The sequence below is a fragment of the Harmonia axyridis genome, chromosome 2, assembly GCF_914767665.1.
Source record: "Harmonia axyridis chromosome 2, icHarAxyr1.1, whole genome shotgun sequence".
NCBI lineage: Eukaryota > Metazoa > Arthropoda > Insecta > Coleoptera > Coccinellidae > Harmonia > Harmonia axyridis.
Genome location: NC_059502.1, coordinates 13,324,003 through 13,351,836, shown reverse-complemented (window position 1 = coordinate 13,351,836; position 27,834 = coordinate 13,324,003). Strand labels below are relative to the sequence as shown.

Below are 27,834 nucleotides of genomic sequence, written 5' to 3'. Positions count from 1 at the left end.
GGGCAACGGCGTTAATCCATTATCGACGGCTGGTCAGCGCCGTATTATCGACTGGTCGTGACGCGAGAGCGTGAGATTCCACCAGGTCGACCCCATGTGTGTGGACGACTTGGTGTTATGATTGAGATGGACGGTGTGAGGCGGAGATGTCTGCGTAGCTAGGCATCTGGGAATTGGGTTGTTCAATTTTGGAATAGGATAATTGGCTTGATAAAGGCTTGACTTGATTTTCAAGTTAGTTGACTTGAGCTTGACTTGAAATCAAGTCGAGTTCAAGTCAAGTATTAGTTTTTCAATCTCAAGTCTAGACAAGTATTTATTTATCATACTACTTGACATGAACTTGAGTCGATTTCAAGTCAAGCCCAACTCAAGTAACTCGAATATCAAGTCAAGTAGTTTTCAATGTTGAGTCAAATACTTGATAAATAAATAATTGACTTGATACTCAAGCTACTACACTTGAGCTTGACTTGAAATCGACTCAAGTTAATAACAAGTAGTATTTTTTCAATATCAAGTCAAGTATTCATTAATCAAGAATTTGACTTGATATTGAAAAAATACTACTTGATATGAACTTGAGCCGATTTCAAGTCAAGCCCAAGTGTAGTAGCTTGAGTATCAAGACAATTATTTATTTATCAAGTATTTGACTCAACATTGGAAAACTACTACTTGACTTGATATTCAAGCTACTTGACTTGAAATAGGCTCAAGTTCAAGTCAAGTAGTAGTTTTTCAATATTAAGTCAAGGATTCATTAATCAAGAATTTGACTTAACATTGAAAAACTACTACTTTACTTTAACTTGAGCCTATTTCAAGTCGAGTAGCTTGAATATCAAGTCAAGTAGTAGTTTTCCAATGTTGAGTCAAATACTTGATAAAAAAATACTTGACTTGATATCATCTCAAGTTCAAGTCAAGTAGTAGTTTTTCAATATTCAGTCAAATTCTTGATAAATGAATACTTGACATTGAGAAACTACTACTTGACTTGAACTTGAGTTGATATCAAGGCAAGCCCAAGTCGAGTAGCTTGAATATCAAGTCCAGTTCAAGTGAAGTATTTATTTCTCAAGTATTTGACTGGACATTGAAAAACAACTACTTGACTTGAGCTTGAGTTGATTTCAAATAAAGCCCGAGTCCAACAACTTGAATATCAAGTCAAGCCGTGAATCCCTTACTGGATAATGGAAACGGTTCGAGCAGTTCTTGATGGGAAATATCCGAATTTACCTTGCAGTAGAGGTACATAGCTTACAGATTTGCCTTACTGGTAGACATAATGGATTTGTGTAATCGATAGATGTAGCTGGAAGGATGATCTACCTAGCAGGCAGATGAACCTAGCATATTATTAACTATTATACAATAATGTATTTCAAACCAGTAATATATCTTTAGGAATTATAGATCAGGTCGAAAGTCACTTGAGATCTTAGTGAATCTCTTTATTGTCGTCAAGTTTTCGGCCATTCACATAGCCATGTTCAAGGAAAATCAATCTGAATCTAATAGACATTCAAGAAAGAGCTTAACTTAGATCCAAGGGACTTTCTACCTGATCTTCATTTCCTTCAGTTCTGCTTACAAAGTCGATATTTCTTTCCCTACAAGTAATATATCTTATTCGATACCTGATCTTTTACCAACTTATACTGCAGGAATCTGTTTGTTTGACATAGAAAATTATCGGATATAACCTTGTCTCGAACAATAGTGAAGATACAAGAAAGTTGGTAGGTAAAGTTTTCCTAAAGAACATCGTTTGCCTGAGAAGTTTATTTCTAGATGAGCATTTACTTAATGACGCTGATTACACTCCAAGATCTTAGCAACGAAGGATGGTCATTTCCAACTACTTTCCACCAAGCACATGATTTGGATTGAATGAATTTATTGAATGATTCACAGAACAAGGATCAAAAAGATATTGAATTTGAGAGTACCAAAGTGTACTGCACTACAACTTTCATCATATTCTCTGATTAGTAGCAACAATTGAATGTCAGCTATGTGAATCCGAAGAATTTTGTAGTTGAAATGTTGAGCAAACTCCGATCAAGCGTATATTTATAATATACATACATTGAAATGAAAGAAACATCGACAGGAATCTGTTGAATGCCAAGTTGAGTTCACTGAGGTATTTTATAGGATTTTTGCAACAACAACTACTTTTTGCATTGCCCAACCATGTCTTCTGTTATGGTAATTGAATGCCTAGGAAGTTAACTAAATAAATGATAAAAATTAATCAATATTGCCTAAAGAAATTCATTCGTGTCATAGTCATTCATATTATAACAAAAATTTCTCCGTATCTCGTAGAATAACTGACCCCATTAAAGCAATGTTTACATAAATATTATCGTTCAGAGTTTGAACTCATGGTTCAGTTATGTGTGTAGGCCAAAGCGATCGGGCATCATTATTATGCACTTATTATTTCTAATAATGAACCATTCAAATTCACTCCAGTCACTTCAGGACTCTCGTTTCCTAGACAAAGCGTGTTTTCGAAAATTTGGAGTCAACCGATTGGTGATGTTTGACAAGATTGGTGACATTAGAGAGGGAAAATAATTTCCCTAAATTACAAGTCACTAATCATGAATTTTTTTTCCAACCAATACAAAAAATGAAAAAACATTCGAATGCGGAATTCGAACATACAGGCATTGATACTAAATGACCAAAACAAAAAGGATCGATCGCTTCAACATACATGAAAAGTAGTTTCCGTCTTAAATAGCATCATTTATTTCCAAGAAAGATTAGTCATTATAGGAAACCAATTTTTTATTTTTCAATATTTGATTGCTTTTCTCATTCAATTAACTTTTTGTATCTTTATGTGTATTACATATTATCATTGGTAGTCATGAACTCAGTAAGAAATAAAAGGTAAAAAATACATATAACGAACAGGTCGTGTGAAATGATCAAGCCAGAATTATTTGATTTTCCAAATTTACACTATTTTTATCCGCATTCAAGTCCAAAACCAATTAAATCAGGTACGAATTGTATCATCTTTCTTCCCATCTACCATTTCCAGCGTCAACATCTCAAACACCATAGTAATCCGACCCTGGTGCCACGGCTCGGCTCGGCATCATGATAAATATGCACCGTCTGCCATCCACGCTCTGGTCCGGCCGCCGAACAAAGCACCACAGAAGCGCAACCGGCAGCGCCATCCCAAGAAGCAGCGGCGTTGCTGGCTCTGTGTGGCCCCATCTCGCTATTAATAACTTCAAAGGCGATCGTAAACAATTTATATGAATAATTACCGCGCCCGATCACTTTTAATTATGTGTGAATTGCGGCAATCGGTTTATTCTTGAAACTGCCGACGCCCGGCGACAGAGAGCGCCTCCGCGCGTAACACAGAGCGCACCGGCCATTACTCTTCTCTGTGCTCGCGCGGGAGTCGGTTTATTGTTACTCTCCGCCGGACGATTTTATTCGATATTTTATGGTCCGTTGAGAGCGTTTTAAGCGCTCGTTAGCCTCTCGGCGTCCGTCATTTGCGCGCCGGCTAACGAGCTCGACAGTTAACTGCCAAAACGGAGATTTTTAGAGTGATGGAGGAGATTTACGCGGACAGATGGACTTGGAGATGATAGGAGAGTGATTTTGGTGGAGCGATATGAAGAAATTTGGTGAAAGCTATGATTTAGATCGAGAAGGCCGTCGGGTGGAAGAAGAAGAAAAATTGGCAACAATGGAAGTGTCAATTTGGACGTTTGCCTGACGTAAGATGTATAGAAAAACTGGTGTGTCTACTTATACCGGTAAAACTTTCAGATAAAACGGGAGATTTTTCAGATTCATATCTACTTGATTTCGAGAGATCGCGTAAGTTTCAGATGGCGCATACAGCGTTTATATTTGACATTTCTAGCGATGCTCGACTCTCAAGATCTTTGAGAATAAAAAATAACATTTTATATTTTATGCTCGTAACAATCCTCTATTCTCAGTCATTATATTCCATTCATTTCATTAAAAATTCGATAGGAACTGAGTTGTGCTTTATTGTGAACGTTTGCAGTGTCCAAAAACTGTATTCTAACAATTCTGAAGAGTGTCACCTTACAGAACTCTGGTAAATCAGAACACCAAAGCAACAGGTGGACAAAAAATCAAAAAATCTGAAACAAATTGATTAGTGCATACACCAGATTTTCCATGCATCTTAGCCTGACCGCTCGAATATTAACTGTCAAACTAGAAAAAACGGCAACATTGAGAATGAAGAAACTTGGAACAAAAATGGAGATGTAATTATAGGAATACGTGGAATTTTTGGATGTGGTATCATCAAGTAAAAGCTTCCCCATACCATATCTAGCCTTTTTCGATTTTTTTCATTCTTTGTGCTCAATTCTATATAGATATGCCTTGTTCATAGGGATTCAGGCCTTGGCTTGATTTTCAAACTTGAGCTCAAGTCAAGTAGTAGTTTCTAAATCTCCAGTCAAGTATTTATTTATCAAGTACTTGAATCATATAGAGCTACTAGATTTTTAGCAGTTTTATTGTCTAGTGTCACATCAATAAAAAAAAATGATGAAATGAGAAGGAACCTTGCAAAAACACTTTCATTTATCAAACTTATTGTATAAAAGAAACGAAAATATCAACTGCTTTGAAATAGAAACACGAATTACATCACTATAAATAATAATGAAATAAAAAATGATAAAAAACAAAAACCTCCAGGTTTTGTTTGATTTCATAATTTTCCATCCCAGATCTAAGACATAAGAGGCATTTCATAGATTTGTCGCCTAACCTATTGCGGGTTTTTGTAAGTTCAGCTCTGGAAAATGGTCTTTCAACAAGGAACTGAAGATGATGTCGTTGATAAAAAAAATCCTTGGTCATTTTGGCCAATTTTGGAAAGATATTTCTGAAACTAAGACAATTTTACAGAAATCAAATTTGGATATTCTGGTCGGGCATGACCTGAGCTAAGCGTGCGCCAGGTTGACGTCGGTTTACGGGACGCCTTGTATAACATTTTGAGCATCTCATTCATGGAATTCAATATACAATATTATATTGGTTATTCAGAGTTGTTGAATCCTCAAATTTAGGAAAATAGAAAAACGTTTGACCGACCATAAAGAACTTCCAGCACGAACCAGTAGCTATAGATTTATCCGTAGTCCGGGCCTGGAGGCCCCGTCAGTATGCGGAGGATCAGGAGATGCAAGAACAAGTGGAAAGTCCGGTTGGATTTCAGAAAAACAGGAAAAAAATAACGAGTCTCATTTACGGGCGGTGCGACAGCAATTTTGCTGTCTAATACAGGTCCCCGGCAATACGTCATGCGGACTGACATATAATATGCAACACACAATCAGTCCAGGAAATGAGCTGGCATTCAAATCCTAAGCAGAAACAAATAGCTTGCTAGCAGAAAGGCCGTCTGCGGTACTGGAGATGGGATGGCATACCGAAGTTGTCTTTGAATTCGAGGCGGACGGATTCAATGAGAATCTGTCCTGTTTTCATCATCCTCCTTCGCTCAAGAGGGTTCGACATTTTTTTTTTTTTTGGGGATCGCTTCAAACGAATTATTGGGATCCTCAATTTGTAATGTGATAAATAAGTGTTGAAAAGACGAGTGTAAGTTGAAGTGCATAACCACAAACAAATTCTTGTATCCTATATATCCAAACAAGCTTCGTTTTCAAGATACAGGGTGTTGAAGTTTGAAAGAAACAATCAGTTGTTACTTATAACTCTAGTATCATTACATTCACTGTTTTAATTTCTAGGTATTGAAGTCTAGATAATGTAATGTTTCGAATCAGTTAAGTATCTCTTGCCAAAATTATCCAATGGCTTAGATATAGGGGTGCGATGATCTTTTTCTTGTTGAAAATCTACACCACTGACTTTTTTTGGTATATTTCTAAGTCAACAGAGCTTCAATAAAACAAAAGGTCTCCTGAATTTTATCATAGAATATACCATTTTCGAAATAATTGAGTTCGAAGCAAATACTACCCACAAAAATCTGTAAAAATTAATTTTTCAATTTTTCCCATTAGTGATAAAAGACAGTAGAAAAATTGACTTAGTGTATTAACATGCTTTCAGATGGCATTCAACTGAACTTTTCAGCGTGTATTTCGTTCTTTCTTAGAATTTATTCATTCATCAAAGTATCACTGTTAATTTTCAATTATCTCTGCAACCAAACAAATCATCTTCATTTGACAAAATGAACTTGCTTAGCAAAAATCTTAACCGATGTCTTGGTAACCTTTTATTTATACATACTTATTTACTACTTCAACTTACACCTATTTTGTTTGTTTTCGTTGTAGCCTTGATAAAGTTTAAATATAGACCTAGGCCAAATTGGTCGTCTGATTTCAAAACTCTAATTTGAACTTTATCATGTTTATTGAAGGATGTGAAAGCACCTAATCTGTGCAAAAAATCTGAGCATTGTAAATTAGAACACCGGTTATCAGCGTCAAACTTCAGTATTCCACTACCAAAAATTTGTTTATCTCAAAAGTAGCAACAAAACTTCTTGATAGCGAAACAATGTTGCGCGTAGAAATTACCACACAATTTTTTCTCTTCGTTAGGTTCAACACCGATCTTCGGGTAAGTCAGAATGCAAATCTAAGCCGCCTCTTCGGTCAACTTGGATATAAAGTATTGCACAGGATCGCCATTAAGGCAGTAATAGTCAACATTCCTTCTCATTCAACAGAACTGATGGCATTTTATAAGAACCTACCTCTACAAGTACTAGGATTGCAAAAAAGGCAATAATAAACGCTCTGTCTGCCTGTGACTACCTCCTTTAGAGCTTCTATCGAAAGCTGTCTTTTTCTCAACCAAACGAACAAAGATCTTAGGAAACTGTAGAAGTTACATTTTAGATCTTTATTTTTAATCATCCTTTGGAATAATTATCAGAGTTCACGTTTTAAAAAGTGTAGATCTACACTGTGTCCGTAAAGTATGAAACAAATTCATTGTTAGCTAAAAAGACCATTTAAAGAAATAATCCTGAAACACCTCGATTTTTATTTTTATTTACCGTATTTTAAAATGACAATCTAATATACAGGGTGAATTACTTTCGAGTAATTATGTCACCGTCATTCTTTTAAATGGAACACCCCCATTTTGTCTCAATTTTCCGATTACTCTAGCTGAGCTGATTCCAAAAATGTATCACACGTTGATTCCAATTGGTACAGGGTGGACAAAAATACAATAGTTTTGTGTGTGCTCATAAAGTAACGCGTAACACTCTTTATTAGTTAAATTAACAATATCATCAAAAATTCTTATTGTCTAGTGGTTTGAATGTAACACCCTGTAGTTTGTTACATTTTTAGATTAATAAAAATGTATAAATAGAAATAATTTTTTTCATATTCTGTCTGCTAGACTACCAATACCAAACATGTTTGGAAACAGCTCATTTTTATTTATCTAAAAATGTAACAAACTACAGGGTGTTACATTCAAACCAATTGCCGCTAAACAATAAGTATTTTTGATAATATTGTTAATTTAACTAATAAAGAATGTTACGCGTTACTTTAAGAGTACACACAAAACTATTGTATTTTTGTCCATCCTGTACCAATTGGAATCAACGTGTGATAAATTTTTGGAATCAGCTCAGCTGAAGTAATCGGAAAATTGAGGCAAAATGGGGGTGTTCCCTTTAAAAAAAATGACGGTGACGTCATTACTCGAAAGTAATTCACCCTGTATATTAGATTATTTTGAAATACGGTAAATTAAAATAAAAAATCGACGTGTTTCAGGATTATTTCTCGAAATGGTATGTTTAGCTAAAAATGAATTTGTTTCATACTTTACGGACACAGTGTAGGTATTCTAAATATCCGATGAGAAATTCCTGTATCCATGAAATTTTTAGATGTAAAAAATAATGGAATTAAAAAAGAATCACACGACGAAGTTTTTCCAACATAGTTTCATGTAATTGAAAATTTATATTGCTGCGATAGCTTCAAGCATAATATTTCTAATCGCAAAAGGTCTGTCACTAATAGTTTCGTAATTCATTTTCCCAGGTGAGCCAATTTTTCCAAAAGAAACGAGAACTGGCAGATCAAAAGGATACGATGATCTATATTCCACGCCAATTATTTCTGCTTTTAATATATTCTCGTTGAATCATCTCAGATAATGTCGATGTTCTTTCGGAGATAATCAGCCTGATACGATGGAAGTAACGACGTTAATTTTATGCTTTATTATCGACCCGTCATCCAGACGCTCGTTTGGTATTTTCAGATTAACAATTATCGAACGTGAACTTTCACTTTTCGCCAATTTTTTTTTAGTTCTTCGTCCTCAAACCGAAATTCATATTATGTACCGGGATTTTCACCATAATTTGACCCCCCCTTTAACTTTGTTACTAAAAGAGGTACAAAAAAATGTTTTTCACAAAAGTTTCACGAAATCGATTAGTGTTTTTTAAAATGATTTCACAAAACGAAATATATACAGAGTGGACCACATATTGATAGCAACTTCATTTTTTCAAATGGAACACACTGTATATTTTTCTATATTTGACTAGCTCTCTTTCCCCTGAATTCAAATATATAACATATGTTTGGCCTATCTCTCTTTTTCTGAGTACCACAGAGTTTCAAATTTTAAGAACCACCTGGCATGCAAGCTGGCAGTTTTCAAGTGGTAGGCTGCGATAACTCAAAATGCTCTTTTTTGGGTTATCTCGTTGGCAATTTGACTATATGTCATATCGTTGCCAACGAGATAACTCAAAAAAGAGCATTTTGAGTTATCGCAACCTACCACTTGAAAACTGATAACTGAGCATGCTAGGTGGTTCTTAAAATTTGAAACTCTGTGGTACTCAGAATAAGAGAGAAAGACCAAACATATGTTATATACTTGAAATCAGGGGAAAAAGAGCTAATCAAATATAGAAAAATATGCAGGGTGTTCCATTTGAAAAAATGAAGTTGCTATAAATATGTGGCCCACTCTGTATATATTTCGTTTTGTGAAATCATTTTGAAAAACACTAGTCGATTTCGTGAAACTTTTGTACAAACATTTTTTTGTACCTCTTTTAGTAACAAAGTTAAAGGGGGGGTCAAATTATGGTGAAAAACCCGGTACATGGATTATTATACATTTTTATGGCTTTAAAATGAAAATGTGGAAAATTCTCGAACCCGTCAATTTTTGATTCGAACTTTTCCGCTCTTCGCATCCCCGTAAAACTGTATTATTTTTTGACATTTCTTATGTCATTATTATTCAAAATTATATAAGTTTAGACTGTATCAAGGGTAGCTGGCACGCTGTCAGACACAACTGTTCTTGTTCGTTTTTTTTCTCTTTGATATTTTTTTTTCTAGGTTTAAAGATTTTTTGTTTGTATTATGTCTTTATAATTATATAATATTGTATATCTTGGAAAATTAGCTCTGCCGTTTGTAATAAATAAATAAATAAATCTCGAAAGCTTCCTCTACCTATGAAGCAAAATACTTTCGAATCGATTCAACTCAATCAAAAAAAGTAAAAAGAGAAACGTCGATTCAATCGATACTCAAACTTCATATAGCAGCTCTGTGACAAACATAATCCGTGAAATTCCACAATGCCGTCTGCTAAATGCATAATTTATCGTATTATCGCATGAAATGATGGAAGGATCATATACAGATTGATATAATAATAAAATGACGTCATTTTATGGAGAAGGTACTTTAAATTTAGTGTTATTGCGGTGTTAAACACTAAAACAAACAATAAACGTTGAAATTGATTGCTTTTGCACTTCTTTCATTGTACGACTGATCGTTTCGAAGCCAAATGATTTGTTTTCGAAAATGCATTTTTTTTTTTGGCATGCGTAGGTGTGGCAGAGTAAAAATATGATTAATTTTACTTTAACCGATCCTCCTAGTTTTAGATTGAATCTTTCTAAAACTCAATTAGCTCATGAAAGTAAATTGTTCTGTTAAGGCTTCACAAATATTTCCAAATGCCACTTCGAAAACTGTTTCAATTTTATCTACTTATTTTAACCCAACGCTCTGAGGTACTTCCAAAGTATAAAGCTATATGCATCAAATTCGGTACATAAGCTGATTCCTCATTGACTATATTATTTTGAGAGGACCCGATACGTGAATTATGAAGGTTAAAAACTCATATAACGAATTAACTCACTGTAGGTACAAAACAAATCCGAAAATTTAACAATACCAAGTTTTTTTTTATTGAATGATTGTTAGCATATTTTCAAAAATTTTCAACATCCATTAAGTTATTATCGTTTCAAAAATTGCTTTTAAATTCCTTTTTTTCTCAAAATAGAAACTAGAATATGTATATATTATTACCTAGTAACCGGGATGAGATATAAAAAAAAATCTTGAGATACACTCCAGCCTATTCATGATAGATTTTAATGGCACCAGATGTACATTGTGGTCATTCGGCCCTTTTTAACCTGAGTGTCCGAGTGGAGCGATAAACTGGAAGCTATTAGAATGATAAAATGGCAACAAATTATTCATGGCTTGATTTGCAGCAGAAAGTACGAAGACAGAGATAGAATGAGATAAAGAGGGAAGCTGCGTATTAGTTCTCAGAGAGATTTATAGCCGATGCGTATAAGTACTTCAGATAGTTACGATCTCCATGCCCTGTGGTCAGTAATAACAGTGAGTGCTTGATATCAGTAGGGGACCGATAATCGAAGAGATTTAGTATCAACAGAAAAAAAAATAGTCTTGATAACAACTGGCACATCTACCGTTACAAGATATAAAACCTAACGTACACGATGTTGCTACTTACTAAAACCCTTGATTGAGGTAGTGTTGGAAACTCACCTGGAAAATAAATAAATTATATTAATACAATGTACATATCAAGGGAAATATATCATTTAGTAAATTTTAAAATCTTCTGAAGCCTGGAAGCCAAAATGTTTTTTTAGATTCCTCCCTAATATTATCAGAATGATTTCGAACAATTGAATTGAGCTCTAAGAATAAGATATGACGTCTGAATATAACAGTAGAGGCAATATAAATCCAGTTGCTTCAATTATGAAATACAGATATGTAAGTTCTCATGAATTCAACATTACTCGTTCTATTCACCTGAACTAATATATTCACATTAAAAAATTAAGCTGAACTGGAAGAAAAAAGATTCTCTTCTAATATATGACGTTTCAGTTGACAATATATGACGTTACAGTTGAAAATATATGACGTTATAGCTGGCAATATATGACGTTACTGGTGCCAATGAATAACGTTACAGCTGCCAATATATGACGTTACGCCAATAAATGGCGTTACAGCTGACAATATATGACATTGAAGTTGCCAATTTATAGATGTTACATTTGCCGATATATGATAAAAAATTAAGCTGAACTGGAAGAAAAAAGATTCTCTTTTAATATATGACGTTTCAGTTGACAGTATATGACGTTACAGTTGAAAATATATGACGTTATAGCTGGCAATATATGACGTTACTGGTGCCAATGAATAACGTTACAGCTGCCAATATATGACGTTACGCCAATAAATGGCGTTACAGCTAACAATATATGACATTGGAGTTGCCAATTTATAGATGTTACATTTGCCGATATATGACTTTTAGAGTTCAACTAGCTTCTTATCGCTGTGTGATTTTCCATTGCTCCCCAATATTCAATAAGGAAGCGAGCAAACACAGCTAGTACACCAATCGATCTAAGATACCCTGGAGCCGATCTCTTACAAAACCCACCACACTCTAATCTCCGTAATTTCGATAATAGCCCCTTTGCTTTCTAATAGATACGAACTCGTGTGTGTGTGTCTGCCTCAAAAATCCGAGATTGCAGTTTCGTAACAGAGTTTACTTATACCTGATCGCTGTCATCATTTGACTTTGAGATCAGCGCCAAGGGGAGAGTTCAGATCTCGACATATGTGATCGATTTGCATCTTATCTACATCCCGTGCCTACATTGATTTACTGGGTGAACGGCGCCACACATGGCTTTCTTGATTTCGAATGGGACGCGTCTTTTAACGCCTCGTATCGACATCTATGATTAAATGGTAATGCGTACCGTTTAGATAGATATTTTAAGTGGTGCTCTGCAATCATTAATAGGCAGGTAGAAGGATTAGAAATTCATTATATTACCTTGACACGACACTTGAGGTGAGATCATCGTGTTTGAAAACATGTAAAAATTCCAAACACATGTGTTCAGATCAAAGCCGCACTTGGTAGAAACAAGGAAAAACATCAAATGCTTGAAGGAAACGAGTCCACCACTTTCCATTCTTGAATACAAGACTAAACGTCTTGTCACCTCCAGTTTAATAAATTTAACTGACAGCGTGAATGTAGCTGCCCGCTGTCAAAATCGAAGTTTTTTGTTCGTTCTCAATGATTTAAAATGTTTTATCTTTTTCAGATGTTCCTCTCGCCTTAATCTGGCTGATAGCTAGCGATTGTAGCTGTTTTACTAAAATGAAAAATAAAAAAAAGACATACAATTTGAAACTAATTCTATCAACAGTTTTCCATGACCTAATTCTTATAAATCCCACAATATTTCTCAGCGACATTGATAAATGGATAGCGAGTACTCTCCCGAATGATAGTTTAATTTTGTACATAATTTCGTAGTGTAAGTGGCCTCTGGCAGCAATAAATCAATAATTGCAGGTCTAATTGAATGAATCAAATTGACAATGAAAATTCTGAAATGTCTGTCATTCATCATCCACGGTCCAGCGGGCTGATTACTGCAATTGCTAATGACGGCAAATGAGATCATAGCAATTTGCTATGTCGGGTACTACATATGTTGTGTCTTATTCGGTATTTCAAGTGTCTTAATTGTTTACGATATCAACAAGCGTATTAATTATCTCCAAGTCGATTCAAATACGCAATAATTAACTAAAAAGAATGCCTGAAGACTTGTACGCAGAATGTGCAATTATGGGCGAATTAGGGTTGAAAAAACGTCATTTTTTTTCTTCAAGTTCATTCTAAAGAATAAGGCAGCATCAATTTGGACAAATATCTGAAGTTTTAGAATTTTATGTTCAGAATGAATATGTGAATGATTATATCAACTGAAGGAAATTAAATTCTTCCTTAATATATCAAAAAATATTAAACCCAGTTCCCAAAGATACGACGAAACAGTTGCCAATATAATATGATGTTATAGTCAATTAATAGAGTTACAGTTGTCATTCCACATATATGACGTTTAAAGTTCAATAGGAAAAAGCTACCTCAGCAGGCACTTCTCATTATTTCCTTTGTGATTTTTGATTGATTCAGGAAAATTTCTTTTATATTCATTGAAAGTAAAACATTGAAAGAGTTGGAAGTGATACTGATAAATTCTGTTGATGATCGGAGCATTTTAAATAGAAATATCTGACTTTGGTTGATGGATCTTGGTGGAGTAGTAATCCATTTTTTTCGGAAACTTCATCATCGAAAGATGACTGAACCTCTCAAGAAGGTTATTGCCTCAATCAACTTGATTTTCGTGAAGGATTTTCCAAGGGTTGAATTGAGATGGAAGTAGAATCAATACAAAGGCGTCGAATTTTTCCTAAATCTACTTCATCGCATAAAATAGCCAAGAATCGTTCAAAGGCCACTTCTCCTGTGATCGAATGCATTCTTGCGTTTGCGCCGGTGACGTTGTCACTTATATAAATGCATGAGATGACGTGCTGCTTACAAATGAAGGCATTTAGACTGTACGACGGCGGTTTCAGTTCCTTTTTAATTAACGGAATGCACTGGCGAATGGGAGCGGTTCTTTTGCAATGATGAATTGTCCCAGTTTTGGCTTAGTGTTAGATCTCTAATAATCATTTTTCAGCCGGAGTGTTACACAACAAATTATGAACAATTTTTAATGAACGGAGTGCAGCCAATCCCGCAGGTATAAGGGGCATTCGCTTTGGAATTATCGCTTTCAGAAATGTGGAGGATGGATGTGAGATAGAAGTTGAAGAATAAGCATGAATAATTTGATCCCAGTAGTTGAGACTGTAGAAGTGTTTTTCTTCAGTTAACAGCTGAAACTATAATACTGATTACTGATACTATTAGCTCAGCAAAGATATGAATTGACACAAAAGAAGCCATTCTTTGAAGATGAAGATCTGTAGAACGAAAACACCCGAGAAGTTAAACTGTTGTCTTTGTAGATGTTGAATCGTTTAATTTATTTTCCCTATACAATAATATCATAGTTTCACAGAAAATACCTCATGGAGTCATCCAAGTAATATTCAGTTAAAGCAGTTGACTTCCAGCCTCCAAATTCAGAGTAATAAAGGCCGAAATCTTAGCTTGTTTTCATTTAGCTTGAAATATTAAGTAACGTAGAAACGGCATAGCATGTATAAACTAACATAACAAAGACCTAGTATGCATTTATGCAACATCCAATAACAAATAGCGAATAACAATTATGCAAAAAGCGCCTACACCTCTCCCATTTCACTAAAGATTCATTCAAATGAAATGATATTTATTGCTATTTGGTCTGCATACATGGTAACATAAAAACTATTCATTATTAATTGTTAGATTATATTTGTTATTCAGTTGCTCAAAAGTACCATTAGTTTCGACATCTTGGGATATTTCCGGACTCATTCAATAGTTTACTAGCAATATTGGAATGATCTTTAATTGCTTTCAGAATCGTAGTCATCATAACAGACCCACCTCTATTCTTATCTCCTCTTGGCCAATAATCAGAACAACAAAAATTGACAATAATTGGCTAAAGAAGATTTATATATTTTTATTTTATTGCAATGAACCTCCAAGACGTTTTAAGTTAGCCATCCCTTCGCCTGTATCTGCTTTGAACTTCGCCGAAGATCTTCTTAGTCTACCTTCATGCAGCATCAGCAGAATAAATAAGAAATAGCAAATAACAATCTTTCATTTCACTGAAGACTTCTAAAGTTGTTCATCCTAAGTAAACCTAGCAATTGCTAGATATATGGCGTGAATTCATATGCTTAGCAATTGCTAAGTATATTGCGCGATATACCTAGCAATTGCTAGGTATATGGCGTGAACCGAAGGGGTAACCACTAGGGAAATTTTCAGCTTTTAGTGGGAGGAGATCCCGGGAGATCTGGAGAAATCCGAGGAGATCCTAAGAGATCCGGGGAAATCTGGAGGAGATCCGGTCTGAATAAATGGTTACATTTGGTTTGTCACTTGATTATAATCATAAGATAATCTTTTTATTTCCCAGAGCTTATTCCAAAAATTGACACAACCAAAATTCAAATGGAAGAGTAGGTAAACACAAACTCTCGTACAAAAAATATGAATATCAATTCCCAATGTTGCCAACTCGATCCAGATTGAACAGTTTCAATTTGCCACTCAAATCCGAACAGATTCCTGAGCGATACGTTTGGTCGAATGTTTGTACAGTTGTACCAACCTCTTGCAATACATGTAGGTCATAAATTATTGTTTACCTGGGGGAGTGTTCAACAGTGAATCATAAAATAACGCGATACGACCATTGCGCGGCCACCTGCGATGAAACACATCTTTCTTACAGAAGCCGGTATATTCGAGTAGGACAACAGAAAAACTGCGAGAACGTGATGCTCTGTAATGAAATACCCCGGCTAAACATGTCGTGAACCTAGCAATAAGGACAGAGAGATGCCCGTGACACATTTATGTATTTGTGAATCTGTGCAAACTCAGATGGAGCTTTCTTGGGTAGCTGGTTTCAGACATAAATGTGCTTTATAAGCAAGCACCGTCAGGCTCAGAAAAAGACATGGAAGGTCTAGTTTGAAACGGAGTTCATATTTTTATGGCTATTCTTGTTTTTTTTTTTAAATTGAACTTTTCTCGTGCACCGATTTGCCTACTTATACCGGGTTAAACAAATAAGATTAAGATTAAATAGAGAAGGTTCCGTTTTACTGCGACCTAAAGGTCTATTTATCCCCACACCAGAGCTATTATCTCCATAACGTGATCTACAGCTCGGTTTCCAGTTTCAGAGTTCCAATGAACTCAAATATCTGGGATGGCTTCAAGGAGGCTATATCCTCACTTCCACAAGTTTCTTGACCAAAGCAGATTTTGCATTGGCTAGCGATGGCTAGGCATTCCGTCATCTGGTGCTCTGGAGTTTCTTCCTCCTCCCCACAGAATCTGCACTCGTCATTTTCGGCTAGACCCATTCTCATGAGGTGTTTCCTGAGGCTTCAATGCACTGTGAGGAATCCAGTGAGGATGTGTAGTATATTCTTGCTAAGATCCAGATAATTCTTGGATCCTGTAGTATTAAAGTTTCGAAGAAACTTTTTGTGGTGATCCAAACCGGAAGATTTCGCCAGAGATTTTCTCTTTCGGTCACTTCTTTCTCCTGAAACTCTTTCTTGTAGGTATATTTGTCTACACCACAGAAAGGTTCCGGGCCGATGGAAAGGAGTTTGTGCTCCTTTTCTAGCGAGTGTGTTGGCCTCTTCTTTCCCTCTGATGGGTTAAGCAATACCAGGTTGAATAATATTCTGATAAAAATTTCATTGCGTTTAAACTGAGCATTATATATGGAAGATTATTAAATGCTTGATTATAACCGGCAACACTGTACAGTCATAGGGTTTTTCGCGATTTTATTAGTATTCCTAGTCAGAACTATTATCATGGTATAGCTGACTTAGCCATAATATAACTTGTAACGGCTGTAACCATTTATTTGTGAGTTATTCATTTTTGCTTCACGAGATTGTGATAATTTTCAGTGGTTGCTTTCAAATTAAGAATAGAAATAACAGAGAATTTCAAAAAAGGAGTTAGAGCTCTAATTATAGATATACACAGAATTGACAGAACACAACTATATTATAGGTTATAAAAATAGAGTTATATTTTAAGTGGATAATAATCCGTCTATTCTGAGGGATCAGTTTGATCTAGTGGTAGAAAATTCATTGTGCGGTGCTGAAATCAAAGATTTAACTCGAGTTAAGAAATAATCTTGGATTACATTCTTCTGTGCACACGGCTGTAGGTACATTGTCAATAATATTTTTTCTACATTTGTATCGCATTGTAAAGCTATTTGATAAGACACAATTACCATTTATCGAGCCTTCATTCCAACCAGAATCCAACAAATAAAAAAATATTCCTATATACAGGAGGTCCATAAAACACTCCCAACGACCTGCTACGAGGTAGGCGTCCGCGCTCGTTAGACGTCAAACTTTCGTGTCGCGCCGCCTCCCAATGACAGCCAGCGCAAACGTCATTAATTCAGCACTTATCTGGGAGTCCTTAAGTTCTAATTGACTATTAACTCGGCCAAAGACTATTAAGTGCGTTGTGTCGCGAAACGAACGCAGCCTGCTCACAATGTGGGACTGGTCCATTTGTCACTCCGGGGTTGCTCTTTCTTGCCGTTGACAAATCGACTCTCCGTCCGTCTGACAGTCCGACTCCGCTTCTGACAGCGCGATCGGATCTCGCGGAAAGTCAACACGTGACCCGATCGCGACAAAGGCGCATCAACATCCGCGGTCGCAGCCCACTTGATCTTATTAACCTCGTGTTGTCGTAGGATTACGAGGATGCTAGGTTGTGAGTTATGGTTAATTATTTCCGAGTAACTTTTGAACGTAATTTAGTCCGCGGCAACTTTCTGTGAGCCTGCACTGAGAGAAATCCATATTTTATTAATAAAGCACTTATTTGGAGGTTACTTATTCACACCCCTTACAGCACATTTATATTTGATATATTCATTAATAGTTAAATTATGCATCCAAAAAAGTTTATTAATAGAGAATAAAATATTTGTTTGCAAGGTATTTGATAATATTAAATATATTTCGGTGATAAATAATTTAATGAACTCACGTTATCTCCACAAATCACATAAATTCTGTGTAAATAAATTTTCAACTGGTAGTTAACGAACATTTGCTATTTATGAATAAACTCTTACAAGAATTCAATAATTTATTCACTCAGAATATAAGAATTATTAACAATTAACAAACTAACATAATTCTAGCGATCCAATCTGTGGAAAAATTCAAGGACACATCCCTCAAAGAGAAGCGCATCTCCTTAAAGGATCTGTCCATGAACTTTTCTTTGATTTAAATTTCCTTTTTAACATAAAATCTGTGTTACTATGGGCTTATTGAACGCCGCTTAGCACATCTGTACTGAATTTTTGGTTAAGATCGTTTGTACCTGCTTAGTTATTAGTGATGTTGGCAGAACATCACTAACCGGGGTTCAAACCCGGATACCCTCAATATGAGCGCTAAAAAATTACCTAATATCTTCATATCTCTATATATCTATTATTACTTTGAGATTCAAATAGTTATCGACAAAAGTGTGTATTCTACATGAGGAGTAACATCTTAGATTTCTAAAACTATCCTGCTATCTAACCATTCTAACCAATTGTACGTATTTTTCGAGCGCACCTCGTACCCAGCGAAGAAGTCGAAGGTCAAAGTTCTTGAGCGGAACTCTGCCGGCAGCAAGATGTAATCCCGATAAAGACCAATGCTGCTCTCGCAAATTCCTCGTCAATTTTTAGAACAGACGGAAACGTACGTCGGTCTTTGGTCTCGTAAATATCACGTTACATCATATCGGTCGAAATGAATCCGCGTCGTTTTGTATTATGAGACCGTGAATGGGCCTCGTTATGGTTTGTCGCGGAATAATTTTCGGTAATCCGAAGCCCAAGGTTACCCGCTGGACGGGACGCGGTGAGACTGTCGTCGTATGCCCCAACCGGAGTGACGTCACTGTGCTGTACCAGTACACTCCATACGTTTTCGGTCCCGCTTCTTATATTCCACACAAGTCAGGTCTTCGTAGTTACGCACGCGAAATATTTTGGTCCTTCGAGCCGGATCGGACTTAGCAGGGATGTCGATCCCTGTTCGTCCCAAAAAAAAATGGGGATTTGAAATTTGATAACTAATAGCTGACTTGTATTTTAAAGACTTTCAACTAAGGAATAATATTATTGTTCGACAACTTAAATCGTAAAAGAACGTGTTAATCCCATATTAAATTTATAATAGGGTGAATATTTATTATTTTCTCTATCTACCTGCTGAAATCCAAGGCAACTTTTGCTCTCCTAGTGTCATCGGTTGTTTGACGTCGTTTGGCGCGCTTGAAGTTTGTTTTCTGAATTTCTGATATATTTAGGTATTTATTCCAATAAATTTCGAGTTGAAATGAAACGTTCATTCACTATGGGACATAAGAAGTGCGTCTTTTGAGGAGAAACTCGCGAATTGAGTGAAATAGCGTATCACTAGCATTTCCGCGTGTTTTATGTCAAATTTCATGTTGGGGACCAAATTTGCTTGCTGAAAATGGTCGTTGAAATAGTATGTTTTTCAAATGACATTCTATTGAAAGCCTACTATGTGCGTGTGGTGAAGAAGAAACCATTGACCACTTAGTGAATACTTGTCCAATTTATAAATTTCATGGTGGTTTTCAAGCTATCCATTCAGTTTCAGATTCTTTTTCAGAATGAGTCACTAACTTTGAATTAATATGATGGAAATTATGACATTTATAACTCCTTTCTGCTTCTATTCTCTTTTGGTTTCAGATGTAATTATAATATATACGTCGTCAACTTTTGGTGAAAAGGATGAAGAAGAAGCCCTTCAATATGAATATGTCAGCTTATTCTGTAAACAAATACACAAACACAGAACACAGTTTTTGCTTAGGTTTTTATATGTGCTTTTTTATCATACGTTGAAATGTATGATGCCCCGTTCACATTTACTCTGGTAATACTAAGAATTACCTCCACATGCTTCATTGTTAAATGTTGATAATTTTTTGTATTGCTTTTTCCCAAAGGAAGATATATCCCGAAACTGACTCTTTCAAATTTTTCAGAAGCTACAAAGTTGATTAACATATTACGCCATCAAAGAAATAACATTCGTTCCATTATTTTGCAGCTGAACAATTAACATGGACTGCACCTACATCACGAAATTAAAGTACATACACTGAATTTTACTTCAGATGTCAATAATTGCAAGAAATTACCTCAAGTATTCGATATCTTCCCATTGGACATAAAAACCTATCGTCAATTCAAATACACCTCGTATACTTCAAAACCGACTTCCATTAATTAAGAAGAATATTTCTTTGTTCAACTGAAATGAACTGGCGCCTAGTAATTGAAATATCTGCATTTAGAGGATAAACCCACAGTTTAATATAGTCATCTTCGTAGTTCGGCGCCATCAGCATATCTCTCAATTGAGTAGCACAATTTAATAAGAAAAATAAACGGTTGAAGCATGAACAGCTCGCGATTATAGTTTTATGGTGGAGGCAGCAACGCAAACGCTAATTGCCATAGAAGATTATGTCTTTGTAGACGATAAGGCAATTCTATGATGATTCATCTTAAGAGAAGCAGTCCAAAGAAATGAACTAAGATGGTGATCGATGTTTTCTCAATATATTATGAATTTGAACCTTTCAAAATGAGAAGTTAAGGAAGAAAAACAATACCGCACAACTTTTATAAGGTGAACGATGTGTCCACTCTTTAATTCATAAAGATCAAGACAGAAACAATTTACCTACACCACTTTCACAATGTGAAGATTCTCACGTATCTATGAAGGATTTGAAGAAGTTATGTAAGACTAATCTAACAAAACCTGACTAAACGAAAGCAAGGAATAATATTAATGATTATGCTCATAAAAATATGAATATAATTGAAAAATAAAAAATCATCAAAATTGTTATTCCAAGAACTTGTAGCATAATACCAAAAGCAGCTTATTCCAATCCATGGTGATTTAAACATCAACCATCAAGTTTCATGTTTGTCTGTATCCCGTAAACAAGGTAAATTGGAAATTTGACTATAGCTATGTATAATGACGAAATGAGCTAACAGGAATTGATTAGTCCAAAGCAATTAAAATGATGACATTTCGAAGAACTCATATTATCTATGCTATGGATCTAGTATGTGTGCATGTCATTAATTAATTGAAAACTAGATCGCATTTCCAACGAAGATGAATTGATAGGGTTGATATCAATGTTGTTTGATAACATATAATATGTTATTGAATGAAATTGTTCGAGTGGAATGAAACAATTATAATAGTTTTCGCAATAAATATATGAGTTTAATTTTTCGTAGGTTTAGCGCAAATTTCGTAATTTCGGCAACCTCACAACAGAATCAAAATAAATTGATTTTCAATGCGTACAGCTTCACCTCCAGGAGCGATCTTGAATCTTGGTATCTACTTACTCAAAAATTGGTATTCGACTTGAAGAGAAAACTCACCTGAAAAAAAAAAATAAATTTAATGTCATGATTTACATCCTTGCAAGAAAAATAATGCATAATCAATAAGCATCTTTCTCTAAATAATCCATGATTCAGAAAATTTCTGAATACATTGGAAGATTAGGGCTAACTTAGAATCTCAGATCAAACTAGATTATTTAGAACCATTTTCGGACAATTAAAAAAAAATACATTTTTGATGAAAGAAGAGGAATGAAATTAAATATGTAATAGTAATGATCAATGGTAATAGATCAATCAATCAATCAATTGATTGATTGAATGGTAATAGATGGTTCCAATTTTTTACAGAAATATGGACAATTGACCAATAAGTAATTATCGTTTATAGATCATCCTAATAACAAAGATATTTATAAGAGTATAAAGGATGCAATTTGGTTAAAAATGTAAATGATTATATCAATTTTGATGTACCATAAAAAGTTTCAAATTCCTATACCATCTAGAAGATGAATGATGAATAGCTCTCTTGGAAGTTCTTGAACGGTAGACGATGTGATACATTTTCTTCGATTTTTAAATTCTATATCTACATTCCAACCAACATATTAAATTGAATATCATTAATTTCGCTATGTTCTTAAATTAGTTGGTGTATTTCGAAGTGTCAAAAAAAATTCAATTCACGTGTTCATTTGGGACGTTTTGGATGATGGATTATACAAAGCAACGAATTCGAGTATAATCGAAAAAATTAAATAGGAATCAAATTCCCTGTCAAAACACGAGCATGAGAACCGTAAAAAGAATTCGATGAGATCGCAGTGAAAAAAATCCCATTTCAATTCCCATCTCGAAGGTTGGTGGGTTCAAGATGTAAGGGGGGTACCATGCATGGGTCGACCCACAACCAGCACCCGTCACTATGTCAAAACTCCAAAACGGTAAAATGAGTTCGGGAATGAAATATAAATCGAAAAGCAAAGCAGGTAGAGAAAAGTAGAAGGTTGTCGGCCCAAGGTCATCGAACAATGGTACTTGGACCGTGGACGTCGTCTTCGAGATTGCATATTCTGGTGCGTTGATTTACTCTCTTCAACGAGGCCTATTCGAAAAGCGTAAGTTCATTAATGGGAGGCAAGAATTCCTGTTCACGAGTGGTTGGTCCACGGGAACGATTCGCAGATGTTGATTGTGCTCTGCATTCGCTGGGATATTCGGAACTTTCGATAAGATCTAGAGGTACATGAACTCGACGCGATTCTCGAAAATGCCATGGTCCGATGTCTGTACGGTTCAAGTATACTTCCAGTACAAGGCAGAGCTTGGTTATGTGGGAATTTCAGATATTAGGATTATTCCCGATGATATCCCCCTGAATTTTCACAATTTAAGTTTTCGACATTCAAGAGACAAAATTATTATTATACGGAATACATTTTTTGAGTTAAATTCGTCAAAAATCTCGAAAAGAAATGATCTTATGGAAATTTTTTCAAATAAAAGGTTTATAGTTTTGAGGGAGAAGGCCACTTATGCTAAAACCTTTTTCATTTAGTCATATTCTGTAAATCATAATGCAATTGTAGCAGAAAGATTCTTCTTAATCGACCTATAATATAAAGTTATTAAAAAAAATCCAAAGCTTCTCCTAGTAATAAAAATATAATACAAGACGATATCATAATTATAAATTCTTGCCCGCTTACGCTCTATGTTCAATGCGATAATTTATGGTCTTGCAGAGAGTCATCATTGTGCCAAGATTTGCCTATCTGATCAAATTTCGGTAACTGGCTATTCATTGAATTCTCAAACATTATGGATTAACTAAACAGGAAACTAGTAAGAAATATCCAATGTTCATGTTTTATTCAGTGAATTCAATAAGTCAGTTTTACTTGAATTAGCTTAGAAAATCTCAAAGCATGTAGGTTTCCCTCTTTTTAAAAGTTCTATATTGTTCCAAATTATACAAAAAATTTTCGTGGTACCTACTTAAACCTGTGGAACGAATAGAAATTAAATTGAAATATTTCTTCAGCCTTGGATTACTCCTCTCAATATTGCAATATATGCGTTGGAAACACGAAAAAAGGGAATCGAACTTACAGTAACAAATTTATCATCATAACATTCTCCAAATATTCCCTTTCGAACCAACATGTTTACTGTCGAAATAAACGAGAGTTCATTCTGATTCCTATATACGAATATTTGACATTTTTGGCAGTGGGCTGATTTTTGATAAATTAACTGACAGCTGTTATCAAGCGGTTGACTTTTTCGAATTATCTGGAGAAATCTCTCCATATTATTGAGTGAAACTGTAGTAGTGGTTGAAGACAGCACCGAAAAAGGTAATTCAGAAATGGATAAAGAATTGTTGAAAAGTGCAGCAGAGAAACAATCAAAACGAAACTGTAATGCAGTTAGAAGCAGTAGACGAAGTGGGTATTAACTTTCTATGAAATGAAAATTTGGATGAATGAATTGTTGCTTATTTTCGAATTATTATTCATAACATTGCGATTAATGTAATACTGAGAATTTTAGCAAAATATTGTATTAAAAAATCTCATTACAGATAGGACAGAGTTAACATTTGATGGAACAGAGAAAAGGAAACGTAGCTCCAATTTCCATTCACAAGAAATAGAAAGCTTACTGTCTCTGATCGATGAGGAAAAATCCATAATTGGTAAGAAATTACATTCAATGATAGCACCCATTCTCAAAAGCCTCAATCTTCAAATCAGATGAAAATATATTGAAATGATTTTCGAACATAAGTTATACGTCAGATTTTTCTTGATGATTATTTTCATTTTTCAAAAACGTTCAGTCACTGAATTATTGGAGGAAAAACTGAAATTTTGCCTGTCGTAAGTTTTTGAGTAGGTACACATAGAAACCAGAAATTGAATTGAACTAGTCTGTCAGCTGTTCGTATACTACTGAGAATGTAATCCATGAATTATAAAGGCTAAAATTTAAAGAATTGCTTTGAAATTTGAAGAATAAAAAAAATTTAAATACTAAACCAAAATACATATTTCAGAATGCAAAAAAACCGATCAATTAACAAACAGCTACAAAGATCGAATATGGAACATTGTCTCGCAAATTTTCAACCAGAAGAATACAACGAAAAGATCCGACAAACAATTGAGAAGTAAATGGGAAACTTTGAAGAAAATTGCCAGAAAAGAATATGCATCAGGCAGTTTATCGCAGATATCCGGCAAAGTGTTGGAGATTATGCTGTCTTGTGGAGAACCTTGTCTAGAGACCCCAAAATCAGGTACCTACTGCGAATTAATATTTTTATAGAATGATAATCAACTGAAATTTCTAAAATTTCAGAGATTCATTTGAAGTTCAAAGAAGAACCTTATTTCGACGATGTTGAGAAAAGTACAGACGAACATAGTGATGATTGGAATCAGGAAATTGATCACGGAAGTAAGTGAATATTACTGAACATACATGAGTTTAAAATTTAGAAAATTCAACAGTTTTTCAGATGAAATCAGGGAACCAGCCTTCAACACAGAGAAAAATCATCAGTAGCTCTGAAAATTCATTAGAAGTGGTAAGTTTAAATCATTGTTATGCAGAGACACAACCGAGAAATTCATGAATTGATTTTCTGAGAAAAAAATTTAATTGCAATATCGATTTCTACCGATATATCTCAAAAATTAACCCTTATTCCTTTTCATGAAGAATAATATTAACCTTTCAAGAAGACCAATAGCATCTGTGGTTATGGAAACTAACCTCGCAGATCCAGAACTTTGTAATATGCCCACAACACCTCAAATAGAGCAGGAATCAAACAGTGAGTTCTCCACAAAACCAGACAAACTGTGAAGTAATTATGAAATTATTATTCTGCATTAGGCACGAAGAACAAGGCCACGCAGTGCGATCCTCAAGAATTGGGAAAAAACACGAAGAAAAAGCTTCGTTATATTGATACAAGTTTTCATAACTTCGGAAAAATATTCTTTAAAGAAGAAAATAAGAGGAAGAGAGATAAGCATCAGTTGGAGATGGAAATTTTGAAAGTTGAATTGTCTATAAAGAAGAGGCAGTTGGAGAACCTTATAAGTTGATATAGTTAATGCTACTTGCATTTTGTCATGATTTTTTGAAATGATTTTCAAATAGTTGAATGAAATGTTATTTCTGAAATTCAATAATGAAGACATACCATATATGGATTTTTTACTATTTGTATTTTCCACAAGACGCTAGTAAAACTCATATTTAATTTGTGAAATCTAATTAACACACATGATAGCAGTAATAAGATTTTGTTAATATTTCTTCTCTTCCCAATGTTTCATACATACCTAATGAAATTTAAAACAACTAAATTAAAACATCAATAGAGTTAGAAAGATTTTTCTTCGAACCAACTACTTTTTAGAGATCACCCAAGTGTTCCCCATATATCAAAAAAACGCAAATCGATAATTGCCACTCCATCGATTCAACATTTATTCTTGGAAAACCTACCCAAAACCACTTGACAATTCCTACCCCCAGCTGCACCATGATGCGATTAAATTCAGCTCAAAATAGTAGAAAAAACACAAAGGACGTTTTGGTACTATTGTGCGAAAATCTATCAATAACACAAAATAGGTGTGGGGGTGAAATGTCGTGAGAAAGAAGATAGGTTAGGTAAGGACAAACACGTCATCAAGGCTCTATTGTTGTGATTGGGGTCCTTTCGAGTTTGACAACGGTAGAGATCGTGGAACCTTGCATTTTGCCTCTGTTTTGCTATTTCAAAGTTTGGTACTATTTTAAATGGTAGTTTGTTTCCTGTTGTACAGTTGAGCAAGTACATTGTTAAGTACTTAATGTGAAATCGTGTTCTTTGAAATGCGGAGGACTGTAAAATTTTACCATTTGAATGAGTTTTCAGATTATCTGTGGAATAAGGAAGTTCTTGAAGCTAATTCATTCTTTCTGCAAATAATGAATGAACAATTTTTTTTTATCCTCAAAATAAAAATACAATTTTTCCGCTTTCAGCTTTTGAAGGAACGAAAATGAGAAAGGTAACGAAGACACACGAAGGCTCTTTTTCTCTAATTTCCAAACCCGAAATTTCTAATCAAAATTCGCAGTCTCAAAGGACCTTCTATAAATCTTCAAAAACGATAAACATTCAACATTACGTTATCATATATTTATCTGAGAAGTCCATGTAAAAATGATCTCAACGGAATTTTTATATTGATTTAATTCGATGAAAAAACCTATATTTATCGTACGATCAAAAACTCATTTTCAATGAAGAATCTCTGTTAACAGGAATTGAGAGGTTCAAAAGTTCGAAACAAAATTAGTCACCATTATCATGAATATCTGAAAAGTTGAAGACATATATCGTGTTCAGTTCTATGCTAGAAAGCCTGTAATAAAATTGTTGTATATCACTTTAGTTAACGATAAAATTTGTCCAATGGCTGTCATTTACATTCAAATATGCGTTTAACGTTTTCGTGGTTGAGATTGGAAAGGTGAAAAATTGGAAGTATGTGAGGAATGTGGACAGAGATGTTGAGTTATTAATATTTTTCGGAATACAGATTCTCGTCTGCCGAATATCGATGGCCGTTCAAGATATTAGATTGGACTGTATATCAACAGCTTGTTGAAGTTTTTTTTAGCCGTGTTTGACAAAATAATTCCATACTATAAAATTCTTCACTTGAAGTGTTTATAGCGATGTCATCCCACCGGTTCAAATATTTGGAGTTGCGAATTCCATTGGCGTGCGTCCGTCTGACTAGGGCCAACAAATATGTACCCATAGATTGTTAAGAAGAATTTTTCGGAATAGTATGAGGTACTGTAGAAACTGAGTGAACAATATTGCGTATTTCACATTATGAATTCTCTTTTTATCTCAGTATCTCTAAACTCATCTGGAGAAATATAGAAAAACACCGACTTCGAATAATACTAATTTTTTCAAAGAAATTTCATATAAAACTTCAACTCGTTGTAACAGAATATAATTATTCGATAAATCTACCAAGTAACAAGCCATGAGAACAAAAATTACGTTATATAGAATTTTCAAATAAGAGATTTAATTTTGAATAGAATGCTATGTGGGAAGCTCAGCGATTAGTTTATCATTTCAGAAATTATAGGGTGTAAACTAAAATTCTCAAAAAAAAAAATTGATAATATTCTCGAGGCTACCAACTCTCATTGAGGAGAAATACGGACTTGAAACCTCATTATGTTTTAGATCACAGCTCTATCTATGAAAAACGTCTTTATTTGATGGGGCTGTGACCAATATTTTAGGAGATATAACGATTATTGTGTAAAGATTCAATGTAAACGGATTTTTTTTCCAA

General features: G+C 34.7%; 2 protein-coding genes across 9 annotated transcripts in view; one reads left to right on the top strand and one right to left on the bottom strand.

Annotated features, from left to right (window-relative positions):
- LOC123674153 (protein pangolin, isoforms A/H/I/S) overlaps positions 1–27,834 on the bottom strand; it is a 269,346-nt gene that overhangs the window by 168,662 nt on the left and 72,850 nt on the right. The window lies entirely within an intron of this gene.
- On the top strand, positions 23,592–25,656 carry LOC123674154. 2 transcript variants are annotated; one of them, XM_045609053.1, is made up of 7 exons: positions 23,592–23,889; positions 24,027–24,140; positions 24,501–24,743; positions 24,806–24,904; positions 24,946–25,034; positions 25,169–25,283; positions 25,346–25,656. In XM_045609053.1, the coding sequence occupies exons 1-7, from the start codon at positions 23,811–23,813 to the stop codon at positions 25,558–25,560; spliced, it is 954 nt and encodes a 317-aa protein (XP_045465009.1). In that variant the 5' UTR covers positions 23,592–23,810; the 3' UTR covers positions 25,561–25,656. The 2 variants fall into 2 exon arrangements, with proteins under 2 accessions (XP_045465009.1, XP_045465010.1); XM_045609054.1 differs by having other exon boundaries at positions 23,595–23,889; positions 24,958–25,034.